At 41.1% G+C, this 13,960-nt stretch overlaps 2 protein-coding genes across 3 annotated transcripts; both read left to right on the top strand.

The window, feature by feature from the left end:
- Window positions 1–2,463: 2,463 nt before the first annotated feature.
- LOC308134943 (cationic amino acid transporter 2) lies at window positions 2,464–7,196 on the top strand (the record flags this gene model as incomplete). The annotated part of the gene is made up of 11 exons (XM_080502794.1): window positions 2,464–2,833; window positions 3,289–3,444; window positions 3,542–3,707; window positions 3,820–3,956; window positions 4,952–5,174; window positions 5,911–6,047; window positions 6,137–6,239; window positions 6,344–6,480; window positions 6,593–6,759; window positions 6,851–6,959; window positions 7,047–7,196. 11 exons carry the CDS (start codon window positions 2,464–2,466, stop codon window positions 7,175–7,177), a joined length of 1,836 nt encoding a protein of 611 aa, XP_080358920.1. The 3' UTR covers window positions 7,178–7,196.
- Window positions 7,197–9,036: 1,840 nt separating this feature from the next.
- On the top strand, window positions 9,037–11,993 carry LOC308134927 (platelet-derived growth factor receptor-like protein). Of its 2 annotated transcripts, XM_080502775.1 has the most exons (8): window positions 9,037–9,061; window positions 9,143–9,280; window positions 9,438–9,586; window positions 9,665–9,807; window positions 9,899–10,050; window positions 10,181–10,474; window positions 10,769–10,908; window positions 11,371–11,993. In XM_080502775.1, exons 2-8 carry the CDS (start codon window positions 9,199–9,201, stop codon window positions 11,575–11,577), a joined length of 1,167 nt encoding a protein of 388 aa, XP_080358901.1. In that variant the 5' UTR covers window positions 9,037–9,061; window positions 9,143–9,198; the 3' UTR covers window positions 11,578–11,993. The 2 variants fall into 2 exon arrangements, with proteins under 2 accessions (XP_080358901.1, XP_080358902.1); XM_080502776.1 differs by lacking the exon at window positions 9,037–9,061 and having other exon boundaries at window positions 9,115–9,280.
- Window positions 11,994–13,960: the final 1,967 nt, after the last annotated feature.

The following is a 13,960-nucleotide window of genomic DNA, read 5'->3' as shown; positions in this document are numbered from 1 at the left end:
ATAAAAATTTGTGGAAACAAAACAACAAATGAAGTGAACACAAAAGCTCATTTGTCACATTGTGAATGGGATTTGCTGTTCACTGCTCTCACTTCATGTAATAATGACCACATTATGATTCAAACGGCTCCGAGTGAGAAAGGCTACTTTGTGAGTATAATTCCACTGAGTGGGAGGGTCACACGGGCCAGTGTGGTGTGTATATATATCGCCGTCAAAAGCACTTTGCCTTCTTCACGCAAGTCGTATTCTCGGATATGTTTGTTACATTGGCCTGTTCCAGTCACCAGCTACAGTACTTCTCATGGGACTGAAGACAAGGTAAAAACAAAAAACCAACAACAACAACAACAACTAAAATGTCTCTTTTGAAAAAATAAATGAACAAGAACCAACATGAAATGGGGGTCAAACCCCTGACCTCTTCTTAGAATTAAATCAGTTAAGTTCACTGTGTTTCTAGCTGCTGTTTCCTCTGAGATGTTGCTTGGACAGTAGATGTCTATCAATAGCTGATCAGTGATCATTAACCAAACTCCTTAGCGCTATGTACAATCACGTGCAGTAGTCGCAACTGTTTTTGAGTTAAGCATGAGCCCATTCTCCGAAACAAAATGATATCTTGGCTGGCGAGATGTGCCGATAGGAAGCCCGAGCTTAAGTTTGGTCAAAGGTCCTCTGGCCTCCTACTCACCTCCTGCCTACTGAGGCAGATGCCGGGAAGGATTAGGTGAGCTGCAATCGCCTGATGGGAGATGGAAACGTAAATGCTTCCTCTCAAATAACCATGAAAGCGGCTTTGTCTTCCTCAGTTATATTAACTCACTTGGACTTTGGTCCGGCTGGATCACACCTACAGAATGAGATAGATACACGGCTCCTGTGGGGCTACCAGGAAAACAAATTTGTACAATGTTTTCTGTCACTCATTGAGAAGAGGCAATACAAATAATGAAAAAAATACAAATAACAATGTGTTAAAAACAATAATACAGAATGAAAATGTTGAAATATTAGTTTTTACATCTGTTTTTTGTTTTTGTTTTTGTTTTTGTTTTTGTTTTCATGAAAGGCCCTAATCCAGCTGAAAGAAACTATTATTTCTCACATAACATGCCACTGGTGAGGTGAGAGTATACGTAACTAGAAAATTCCAGAGGACATTTTGTGTATATGCTTCCCTCTTCCTCCTCTCCCATCTCCCTCTTTTTCGCAGTTTTTTGGGGAATTTATCTGGAAGCGGTTTGCTGAATTGTTAATAAAAGTTGTAGCAATCTATTCCCATATGTTTCACACGTTTTGATGTGCTTTTCGTGTCCGTGCTCCCAGCAGAATGGGACCAGTTACTCAGAGACAAAACTGATGAAAAATGATAAGAAAATTAAATGACCGCCGAGGATAGTAATCTTTGTGCCTTTTCCCTACTCCAGGAACAAGAACTAGAAAATTCCAGAGGAAATCTTGTGTGCGTGTCTTTCGTTTGATCTCAGTGTCTCCCTGGCAACAGACTCCGATTCCTCTGATCTCCCATCCGCTTTGTATGGGACTTTATATTTCATACAGTATTTTTTTCCTCGACTTTTTTCAGCAACAGTTAGCCGAATCATTAACAAAAGCAACCTATGTTGGAGCAACCTATTCCTGAGTATTCTACACGTACAAGACTAGTTACTCGCAGAAAAAAAAAATGGCAGAAAAATGATATTAAAATTAAACGGCCACCTGGGATAGTAATCTTTGGGCCTTGCCACTAAGGCAGGCACAAAAATAAAATGTGAAAATATGTATTTCTTCAGGTGCTGGGTTAGTCATGCTTGAGGAAGTTATTGTATAAGGAAAGGCGGACTGAGTAAAGTGCAGCGTGTTGCATTCTGTACTGGCAATGAGAACTCCAGACATCAGCACTATCATATCAGGGGGAGTGATAACGAAAGGTCATGTATAAAAAAATACAGCGATAAAGTGGAGAGACAGATGTTACTCACTGCTTCTTTCAAGCACACCTGTAAGGCAGGATATTACCCAGAAGCAGGTAAGGTCAACAGATTTCCCTTGTTTGAAATTTGCGGCAAATTATTGAGACAAGGTATTTAATAATTGATACGGTTATCCTGTAAAAACAGCCGTCTTTATAAGTTATTACAATTGTGCTTGGATTTTTAATGATTTTTGGGTCTGATGTCCATTCGCTGTCCTATTGGATATGTCCATAGGTAAATGTTTCCTTTCTGTAAAATTTGAAGCGGTTGTGTCTTTCAACACAAGGTGCTCTGTGTGGGGCTGATCTGACAATTATTCACTGACATATTTGCTGATGTTCCCTTCCTTCCCTCCTCCGCTCCTCTCCCCTCACTGCTTCTTTCACCGACTCCCTCTTTCTCAACAACATCCAACTGGACTCCCACCTGCCTCTTCATATATAATACCCCTCATCTCTCCATCCTGTTCCAAACTCCCAGAAGTATGCCGTGTGGCTGGATGAAGTCCTTCCTGGTGAGCTTGTCTCGCAGGAAGCCCGTGGAACCTGATGGGGAGCAGTCTACTTTCAACCGATGCCTGACAACCCTGGACCTGGTGGCCCTGGGTGTGGGCAGCACGCTGGGAGCTGGAGTTTACGTCCTCTCTGGAGAAGTGGCAAAAAACTCAGCGGGACCCAGCATCATCATTTCCTTCTTCATTGCAGCAGTGGCTTCAGTATTTGCCGGGCTGTGCTATGCAGAGTTTGGGTCACGGGTTCCCAAAACAGGCTCAGCATACCTGTACAGCTACGTGACCATTGGAGAGCTGCTGGCTTTTATCACTGGCTGGAATCTGCTACTCTCCTATGTCATAGGTAAGTGCAACACACTCGTTTTGTTTTCCAACACAACAGACTATTATGTTTGTAATTCAAGGATTTTTACATGTAAATTAGTGTTACTGTAGCTGGCGTTGATATTCCGCAGGACGTTTATCAGGTTAAGATAATTTCATTGTATTTACTGACTGAACTGTCATAATAGACGAGCCATCGACATGAGCTTGTTTAACATTGATCTTTCACCTGCTGTGTAAGGAGAAATTAAAAAGTCATGTCGGATATTATTTGCTATCTTTTTTTTCCTTTTGTCGACAAAGCTTGATAAGCCCCTCATAGTTGTGTCATAAAACATGACTGTGTGGTTTATAATAACAGAGTCGTAAAGTATGGAGTAAATGTCCTGATCAGTATTGACATCAGTTTATGGCTGTAGTTAAAAACTGACTAAGTGATTGTTTTATTGCAATTTTCACTTGTTATCTGCTTAGGGACATCCAGCGTTGCACTGGCATGGAGCGGGACATTTGATGATCTCATCGGAGGCGTTATTTCCAATTTCTTTAATGAAAATGCCCCAATGGGCCTCCCGGGCCTGGCGCCGTACCCAGATGTCTTTGCGGCTGGTCTCATTCTGATACTTTCAAGTAAAGTCACTTAAACTGAGGAGTTTTTTTTGTTTGTTTTTGAAGGGACAGGTGCCCAAAATATGAAAATTAAACATTTATCATGTTTTCCCTGAAGGCGTGCTGGCATTTGGAGTGAAAGAGTCAACAACCATCAACAAGATCTTCACAGCAATCAACATCCTGGTGCTGCTGTTTGTGACCATCTCTGGGTTCATCAAAGGGGACATCGCCAACTGGCAACTCAGTGAGGAGGTTCTGATAAACGCCACAGCAGAGGCAAAGTAATGTCAAAGGGCAACATGACAATCTGAGCAAAAATATCCTTTCTTACAACATTCTCGGTATCAGACTGCGACACGTTACAAGGTGAAAACTTCTCTCTCCCCGCTACAGAAACCTGAGCTCCATTGTTAATGTAACAAGTATCTATGGGCAGGGTGGATTCTTCCCTTATGGGTTTGATGGGACCCTGGCTGGAGCCGCAACATGCTTTTATGCCTTTGTCGGATTTGACTGCATTGCAACAACAGGTGAGAGGAACACTAGACTAATTTGAAGATAAGAAATAAACAGTTGTTGGTTTGTTTTTGTTTTTGGTTTGGGTTTTTTTTTAAGGGGGGGGGTGTTCTTGAATTAGAAAATAATATAAACTTTTGATTTCATAAACTGTCTAATAATAAAAGCCAAATGTTTCTCTAATCAGACACTATACAGAGTTTTACACATTAGCATTAGTGACAGTGGAAAAAAAGAGTGAATCTAAACTCACGGGTAGCGACTCTGCTTGCACTGGTAGGGTTAAGAGATCATAAAGCAAAAAAGATAGGACGAGGACAGAGAGCTGTTACTCTTCATATCTTTAAAGATTTTGCTACTCGATATTCTGACCGGAAAATTGTATCTCATCTGGGCTTTTATGTCTTCAAGACAAGTGTTTCTTGTATGACAAGATGATCTGTACAATCTGGTTTCATAAAATAATAGCTATATGTGTCATCTGCACATAGTTTGGTTCCCAACACAGAACCCTGTGGGACTCCATGCTTCACTTTAATCTGAGCTGAACTCAGAGCTATGTTTGGTACCTTTAGACATGCTGGAGTCTCTTTGGTAAAATGTGAGGAGGGGGGTCGGGGGTGTAAGACAGCATTACTGTTAAGCTTTAACGGTTCACAGAAATGTGACTTTTTTCAGCCCAGCAAGAGAGCTGAAAGGAATTCACAAGTTGTTTAGAGTTTCTTCCGTTAAGAACAAATAGCAATCAGTACGAGCTTTGAAAAAAAACCCTCTTTTTATAGGTTAACAGTTTCTTTCCATGCAACGTGAACATTTTTGAAATGAGTCAGATTCTATTTCTTCTCCGGTTTTTGATTTTGAAATTGCTGCTTTCGTAATTTCAGTTCAGCATCAAATGTTAAAGTCACATATATCATAGCTGTTTTGATGTTTGTGAAAGAGATTTCATTTAATTTCAGTGAGCTGATTCATCAACACATCTCTGACTGCTTTGTTTTCTTGTCTGTAGGTGAAGAGGTCAAGAACCCCCAGAAGTCTATACCTGTGGGCATTGTGGCTTCCCTGCTCATTTGTTTCCTGGCGTACTTCGCTGTGTCTGCCGCGCTCACCTTGATGATGCCCTACTACCTTCTCGATGACAAAAGTCCACTTCCTGTGGCCTTTGACTATGTCGGATGGGGTCCTGCCAGATACGTGGTGGCTGTGGGTTCACTGTGCGCTCTCTCCACCAGGTACAAAACCCTTGAGTGAGATGTTTGTATGTAAAACCAACCCACCATTGTGCAGCAGTTTGGATTTGAATAGCTGATCACACTTTGTTTCAATTTGTAGGTACTCATAGCTTATGTATATTTTTGCATGAGACTCAACTGAATTCGAGCAAATGCTTCACTCAACTTGTAAACACCTTCCAGCTGATTCACTATATGAGGCAAATGCATCCTTTTGTCAACTTCACATTTTGTGCGATGTCCAGTTAAATCACTGGAAGTCAACCATAAATGAACAAGTGGACATCCAAAAGTGGTTTCACATGCATTAACGAAGCTGTATCGCACATCTCATTACATAATCACCATTTACAGTCTCTCGCATCGTTCTGTCAATAAAATATTCTCCACAATGTTTACCCTGGAAAAACACTGCACAGAATCTGAAAAGCAATTTGAGGCTGTAACATGATAAAAAGCAGCACTGAAACCGAGGGTAAATGTAGCTTATCCTAATAAGATACATGTTTAATTAACTTTTTGCGAGATAAGTGAAACATTGGCACCGGGTTCCCAACCATTTGGACCAGTTGTTATCTTTACAAGTAAAACTCCTTCTCGGTGTCTTTTTGCTGTAAAAAAACGAGTAAATGCTATTAAGAAAGAACGTTTTATTTCCTCTTGTGACACAAAGTTGCAGTTTAGAGAAACTCCAGAAGACCTCATATGCCATGACTGTCTGTTTTGTTTTCTTCAGCTTGCTTGGTTCCATGTTCCCGATGCCTCGGGTGCTCTTTGCCATGGCGAGAGATGGGCTGCTATTCCAACCTTTGACTAAAGTCACTGCCAAGGGAAGTCCAGCTGTAGCTACCATAGCATCTGGAACTGTGGCAGGTACAGACGAGTCCTGCTGTTTCCCTGGATCTTCGCACATGAAGTGAAACTGAAGAGCTCGAATAAACTTAGGATTTTTTTTCCCTCAGCGATCATGGCTCTCCTGTTTGATCTGGACGCCTTGGTGGATTTGATGTCCATTGGTACTCTGTTTGCCTACACCCTGGTGGCCATATGCATCCTGATACTCAGGTATACTGATTTGTTTTAATTCACTGCTTCTTCAATTTTTGAAGATCTGGATCTTTTTGATTTTGTTTAAACTTTTCTCTCTCTTCTTCTCTTTTCTTTTCAAGGTACCAGGAGCCTCCATCTGAGTACGACACAGACCTACAGGTCAAAGCATCAAAATCTAAACTTAACTTATTGAGACCTCCATCATATCCCAACTCATGCACCTCGCGGACGGTGACAATCTTGACCGTGTTTTCTGGTATGTGGAGCAAAGTATAGTGAAGCTTTCATGGCTTGCTTATAAACAGTCACAGTGCGTTTGTTTTCTGTTCATCTTGGAGTGATTTCCCTCATCTTCTCTCCCTCTGCAGTCGTATGTGTGTTGGGTTTGTGCATCACTCTGACTTTTGGCATAAATGCCCTGGCCAATCTGGAGGCGTGGAGTGTGGCTGTTGTCTGCATCATTGCAGCCATACTTTTGATCAATATTCTCCTCATCTGGAGACACCCACAGAATCCTACCAAAGCTTCCTTTATGGTAACTGTTAAATCCGATCATTCAAGTCATTATAGTTTCAGTAATTATTATAATAAATAGCCTTACACGACATTATCCTCTCTCTTGAAAGGTGCCCTTACTGCCTGCTCTGCCTGTAGTGAGTACTCTCATCAATGTGTACTTAATGGTGCAGTTGAGTGGAGACACATGGATGCGGTACGCTATCTGGATGTTAGTGGGTAAGACCATTTATTTTTAATTCACAGGTTTAAGAGCTTTTGATCAAGTAGGCTGCTGAAAGGTAATTGATCTTCTTCACACTGCAGGTTTGGTGATCTATTTTGGTTATGGAATCCGTAACAGTGTCCAGAGGAAGCGTCTCCAAACCAGCAACATCCCAATTGAAACCATCAGCGGTAAAGCAGACAAGAACATCATCAGTGAAGAACGGTTCTGAGCTCAGATGAAGTGAGGGAGTACACACACGGACATGCTACTGTGAGTTTCACAGCATAACTACTGTTTTATGTGGCCCACTGCTGAGAGGAACAGTGAGCAAACGGCACAGAATATAATAAGTGGACGAATAATAAATACATATTCCATTGTAACATTATTTTTTACACGTTAATGGAATTTTTATGTATCTAAGTATTCTTATTTCAAACAAAATGTTTTGTTGTTAACTGTTATAGGCAGTAAAAGGCTTTATTATAGGTAGTAGCTCAATGCTAAAGTGGAAGTCAGTGATAGAGAGTGTAACTGTTTCACAAATTATACCCTGCAAACACTGAAATGCTTCCTGACCAATCTGTGAAACCTTTAATATATTCAGATACAGGGACATTATTTCTATGAAAGCCAGTTGTGTAAACAGTTTGAGAAAAGAGCCAGGACATATATGAAAATGAAACATTCCTTCTGTGTTCAACATCTTCTAAATCCATTCTGTAGTGTGTAAATACCCCCAAAATGAACTCTCTGAAATTACAAGTTTACACTTTTTAACTGTTAAATATATGGACATATATTAATTGTATGTAATTTTAACTGACTGTGAAATGCTTTTTTACATTTAAATTGAGAGCATCTGACCGAGGATGCTGCAAAATGTAGATATGGAAAAACGTGTGGTGGAATATTGTTGTTGTTTACCTGTTTAAACTTTGCTGTATTAATTGTGTCCTGCTCATGTGTGTAAATATAAAACCCTGTACAAAATTTTCTTGTAATAGTGATGTATAAGTGTTCTTTGAATAAAATTTGAATTGTTCAAACTATCACAATCGGGAGCTCTTCTTTTGTATAACAAGCAACTAGCTGATACTGCAGTTTGGTATCACATATAATCTCAACAATCAGAAATGTCCCCCTCCTCAGAAATGACAGAGAACAGAAAGGCCTTTCAAGGAAGCTTATCTCTGTTATGTTCACAACCAGAGGCTTAACTGCTCAATCAGGAGAAGAAATTTGCATTGTTCCCACTGCATACGGTGTCTTGTGATCTGAACTGTATTTTGTGCTGAGAAGAAACTTCACAATGGATATGGTGTTGATGCTGTAAAGTACTTTTATTTTCTTTCTGAGACAGCTCTGCAAACTTTCCACTAAATTGTAGTTTACAAAAATAAGTAAGTTGGAATATTTCAAAATGATATCTTTTTTTCAAAATATGAGTTTTTAAGAGTATATTGAAACACATAATCATTCAGCTTTAAATCCTTTTATCAAACGTAGATTAACTATAGGTTGCATCTGAGGACTGGAGTCCATCGCAGCCTCGGACACATTAGACAAGCTATCACAGACACACACATTCAAATCTCTAGGCAATTAGGAGTTAATTTACCACCAATGCATGTTTGTGGACTGTGGGAGAAACCAGATATACATGAAACATGTACGGGGAGAACGTGCAAACTCCACACAAAAAGTCCAAAGCCGAGACTCCAACCAAGGATATTCTTGTTGTGAGACATGAACTCAAAACCACTGTCCTGTTTTTTACTGATCTAAAATCAAAACAATGTCCTCCTTCTAATTAATAGAAAGACAGGTTCAGTAGGACACATATTTTGGTAGGGTAGCACATGCTATTAATAACGTAATTTCCCTGGCTCTTCTTTGGGCAGAGTTTGTCAGGGTCAGACTCAAACTGCGAGCACACTTCCAGTCTAGCAGCTAAGCAAACAGGCTGTGTGATCCCAGGTGGAGGGGCCTCAGTCTCTGGACCCTCATTGGTGCAGACAGGCTTGAAAGCCTCCATTGAGCCACTCTGGAGGAATTTGGGGTACGAATGCCAGTCTGAGGAGGAGGAGGAGGAGGAATTTCTGTGATTTTGGTAAACAGCTGACTGCTCACTCTGCAAGTCTTCTCTCCTCCACTTCTCTCTTCTCCCTTCTCTCATTTGACTTTTTTGCAGCGTCTACCGTGGGTCAAGCTGTATGAACTCACTGCGCTTCGATAATCCACTCAATAATGCCTTTGGTGAGCTTGTCTGGATCGAGATGGACTTTGGTGTTCGGCACTCTTCTTGTATGCGCTCTAATCTTCGAGTTAGGTGAGTGGTTGTTTTTCCCTCCTTTGCGTTATTGTGAATTCAAAACATAGAACATCCATTTCGTTTAAGGTACAGTTTAGAATCAAGTGTATGTAATCAAGTGTATGTAAAACGCTGTATCATATGCTGTGCGCATTGTATCACGCTGTTAAAAAAGATGCCCAGGAACAGAGAGGAAGATCAAGGACAACACTGAAGCAAAGCAAAACCAAACCTGCGAAAGCGACAAGTAAAGGGCCCCGAGCAGCGGCGACCAAACCAAAGACCAAAGCTGCTCTTGCGCAGGCACAGGCTGTCCTCACACAGGTCACATCATATCAAGCGCACACTGGCACGTTAACACAGGAATGTTCATGATTTGACAAAGGATTGTGTGGAACACAGGTGCTGAACAGAGGTAAGTTTAAGAAGGTGGGGGAGACCATCAGTGTGCAGACTGGAGACACTCTGGAGCTGAGGTGCCGGGGCAAACCTGTGCAGTGGGCCATCCCTCCTTACCTGGAGGAGGACGATGACGGCAGGCTTAGGTAAGCGACACTATTTATAAATCTTTTTTTTTTTTAAGTGTAACAGTATTGAAATTATATTTTTTCCTTTCTTTTTTTTCTGACCCTGCAGGATTGTCCAACATGAGCGATATGGAGCTCTGACGTTGGTCAACACGACCGGAGCAGACACAGGAGAGTATACCTGTTATCCAATGTATTGCGAAGATACAGACTGCAGGAAGGAGTACAACAAAGCTGTTAAAGTCTTTGTCTTTTTCCCAGGTATGAAGCACAAGCTTTATTAATGTTTATACAGACTTTTTTTTTTCTCCCTCCAACTGCATCGCCTTGACAGATACACTTTATCGTAATCTTATCAATAACTGTCATATCTCCTCGCTGCACCGACCAGACCCACAAGAGCTATTCGTTCCATCGTCTGACTACTATGAGGTGATTCAGTTGAGGACAAACTGGCCGACGGTCCTCCCCTGTCAGGTGACGTCGCCTGAGGCCGAGGTGACCCTGCACCGTGAGTTCCCCCCGGTGGAGGTGGCCGTGGACAGGACGGAGATCTCCTTCGATGTGAAGAAGGGCTTCACCATCCACCGACCGCGGCCTTATCACGCTGGAGCTTTGTACTGCGTCGCCAGCCTGGGAGCCCTGAGGCAGAGCTCCACCAAGTACATGCTCATCTATGTCAACTGTGAGTGACACTAAACAACGTGCAACAAGACAGGGCAAAGCAGACGCTTCAGATCTCTTTGCATTCGTTTGATGCAGGATGTCCACGTTGTTTTAGAATTTGCTTTCATTACATCTTCATATACGCCCAACAAAATTTTGCAACGCTTTAGACTCTACAGGTTTTGTATTTCTATTATCAGTTAATATAAGCTTCATATACATGGATTTGGAAAACTGAGTGACAAATATAACTGACAACAGGTATTAACAGTAATGTTTTGTTGATTTAGTAATCCTTTATCTTTTCCACCAGACCCCATGTCTCCTCCTGCTCCAGTGATCCTGGCTTCATCCAGCTCGGTGACTGTCGGGGAAAACCTGCGTGTGAGCTGTACGGTGATGGGAGAGCACAACGTGGCTGTGGACTTCACCTGGGAATATCCAGGGCAGCAGGTGAGGAGTCAGGGATGATCAACACATTTCTAGACACCAGTTTACATCTTGGAGCATAGGTTAAGACAGAAGAGGATCAAAAGCTTCAGTATCTTAAACCGTTGTTACAACAACCATTCTAATTTAGAGTTTTAAATAGACACCAAAGCGTCTCTGATCCAAAAACATGAGACACTTACCCAGTTACAGAAAGACCTTAGCGCTGGCCATTCAGTCACGCTGCTTTAACCTTGGCTTTGTTAGCCAGCTAACTATTAATCAACATAAATTCAACCTATGGACCATAAAGAGTGACTATGTCCTGTTTTGCTTTTTTGTTTTCCGAAAGAATTACCCTTGAAGGAATGTTGACCTGTGAGTAATTATTAACCACTTGTGTAAGCAGAAAGCCTGAGATCTAACTGTAAACAGGGAGCTCTTCCCTCCGCTGCTTTTTGAACCGAGTCCCCGTGCCGCTTGCAGATTGGGAGGCCTCCGTACACGCAGGAGAACGTCAGTCCGGCCAGCGGAGGAGCGGCTATGCAGCACTCTCAGTCGGTCCTCCTGGTGGATGAGGTGAGAGACGTGGACCAGGGAACTTACACCTGCACCGCCCACAACCTTCAAGGAGCCAAGTCGGTGTCCACCACCATTAAAGTCATCCCAAAGGCCAAACCAAAGAAGCCATGATGGAGATGCACAGCTGGAAGACTTCACTGAGTGGAAATTAGCACCATAGTAAGCTTGATGAGAGGATTAAATAGTATCTCATCAGTCACACATGAACACCAAATATAACTTTTTTTTTGTTGCTGCTATGAATGATGAAAGAGCACTGCACCATTGCAATAACAAAACAATGGTTGTTTAGATGAATGAATGTACATTATTTAGTCTTATAAAAGTATAATAAAACGTTTATATTCACACCACTGTATTCCTTTCCCTTTATTTAGAAATGTGGGAGAGAAAGTGGACTTCCGATGAATATTTCGAGCTATTTTCACATAATTGGACGATCAGGTTTTCGGTCAACTAGTAACAAATTCCAGGTATTTTCATTAACAAACACATTAATAGAGCGAAGTGAAAACCAAACAAATCTCAGCCTCACTCTCTTTACACAGACAAACCTTGTTGGTGTTTTTGTCTAATGTGTCTGTGGCGATGGCTTTCTAGCATGTTCACTCACCCATTGACAAATGTTTTGCTTGAAAATGTGAAATATTTCAATAGGATCAAACATATATAATTTAATAAAGTTGCAGACGTGTCCCCTTAGCTCTCTGTGCTCCACTCCGCACTTTGCTTTTGCTCTTCTTTTACTCCTTATTCGTTTACCTGCAACATACATTTACAAAAGAGCTTGTACAAGAAGTTACTTCAGTTGACAGAAATATCCTTATTGGGACTGATAAGAGGAAGAAATCTTTACTTGGGGTCATGGGACAGAAACTTTAGAAATACAACATTTCTGGACAAGACCATCCGGAGATTCTTTTGATGCAAGTCAGGAAGAGACTGAATACTTACCTCTGTGGCTGACACAGCAGTGCAGGAGCTGTCAGTGATGTTACCCACTGTTTTGTCTCCACATCCCAACGATACGAACATCGTCATTTACATAGATTCCTTCAACATGAGTTCCAAGGGTCTGACATCCTGAAAAAGAGATTTTCCCTTCTTATCGAGAAACTGAATGACTCTCATGTTTTGATTTCAGGCCTTATTCCATGCTTTTCAGAAAAGGAATTCAATCGTTCTCTCACCCTTTAGCATGGCTGACTTCAACTTGCATCTGCAGTGGGATAAAGTTCAACATGCAAATCCAAATCAAACCTGGGTCTTCTAATGGGTGGTCAAAAGGGAATCTATCCAATGCATTATTTTTTATCTGACAAAAGAAGAAGGAGAAACAAGTCCGACCCACCCTTTTCAGTGTCATTACCTGACAGCTGGAACAGCGCCACCTAGCGGTGTGACTCTTTACCGCAGCACCAGTTTAAGAAAAATACACTTGATAAACTCCAACAATACAACTCATTTCAGGATATCATTTCAGTGACAATATAGGGATTTTCCCCCTTTGCACTTTAGATTATTAGAACTGTATTTTTCTTCCAATTTAACTTATAGTTTTAATCCTTCATCAAGCACTCATGACATAAAGGAAGTTATCGAACATGGCCATTCCCCTGATAAGCAACGTTCTCAAGCCGCTGTAAAGATAGTGAATGTGACACCCAGCTCAGCCATATACTGCCTATAAGTGATCTTCAATCACAAAGCCAACAGTTGGTGTAGGTCACAATGTCTTGACAGATTATTTTAATCACTAAGAAGGGTCACTCCCATCAATTGCCCAAGGTTGAAAGCACCAAAATTACACAGACAAAATTCAAGTCAGCAATAAAACATGTCGTAAACGGCAATCAGCACTGATGCTACTACAACTGTTGGACTGTTATGGCCTGAGGAAGCATGCACAGGAGTGATCTGAGGAGCACGAGTGACGTTTACACACCAGCACTTCATTCGTCTCTCACCAACTCAGATGCTCTCTTCCTGATTCACCTGAAAGCTCCTCTCCTCATTGGCTATGTGAACCTATTATAGCTATTTATGATGGACGGAATGTATAGCAGATGCGTGTCGCTCACATAAAAAAAGTATTTGTACTTCAATTCTGTATCATTATTAAAATGTCCCTGTATCTATACTCTCCCTCAATAGTTCTGAAGGCTCAAACCATCCTCTTTATGTTTCGAAGGCAACAGTTCAAAAGGTAGTTTTAAATGGAATTCATCGTGTTTTATATGAGGCATTGGTTTTGTTTGTTTGAGAAATAATGTAGTTTCTGATTTACAACTTCAAAACATGTTGAATCATGAGTAAAAGATAACCACTGGGCTACCATGATAAACATTGAAAAGATTCAGTATGCCTCATTTAAATGAAGCATACTGAACATGAGCAAGTTTGAATAGATTATTCAATGGTTTCACATGTGAAAGTAGGAAATGGGACTTTTGTCATTTCTAAGAATGTTATTCATTGTTTTTGTTCAAATCAA

The sequence above is a fragment of the Blennius ocellaris genome (genome assembly GCF_963422515.1).
Source record: "Blennius ocellaris genome assembly, chromosome: 9".
Classification (NCBI taxonomy): domain Eukaryota; kingdom Metazoa; phylum Chordata; class Actinopteri; order Blenniiformes; family Blenniidae; genus Blennius; species Blennius ocellaris.
This window is presented reverse-complemented; position numbering and strand designations above follow the sequence as displayed.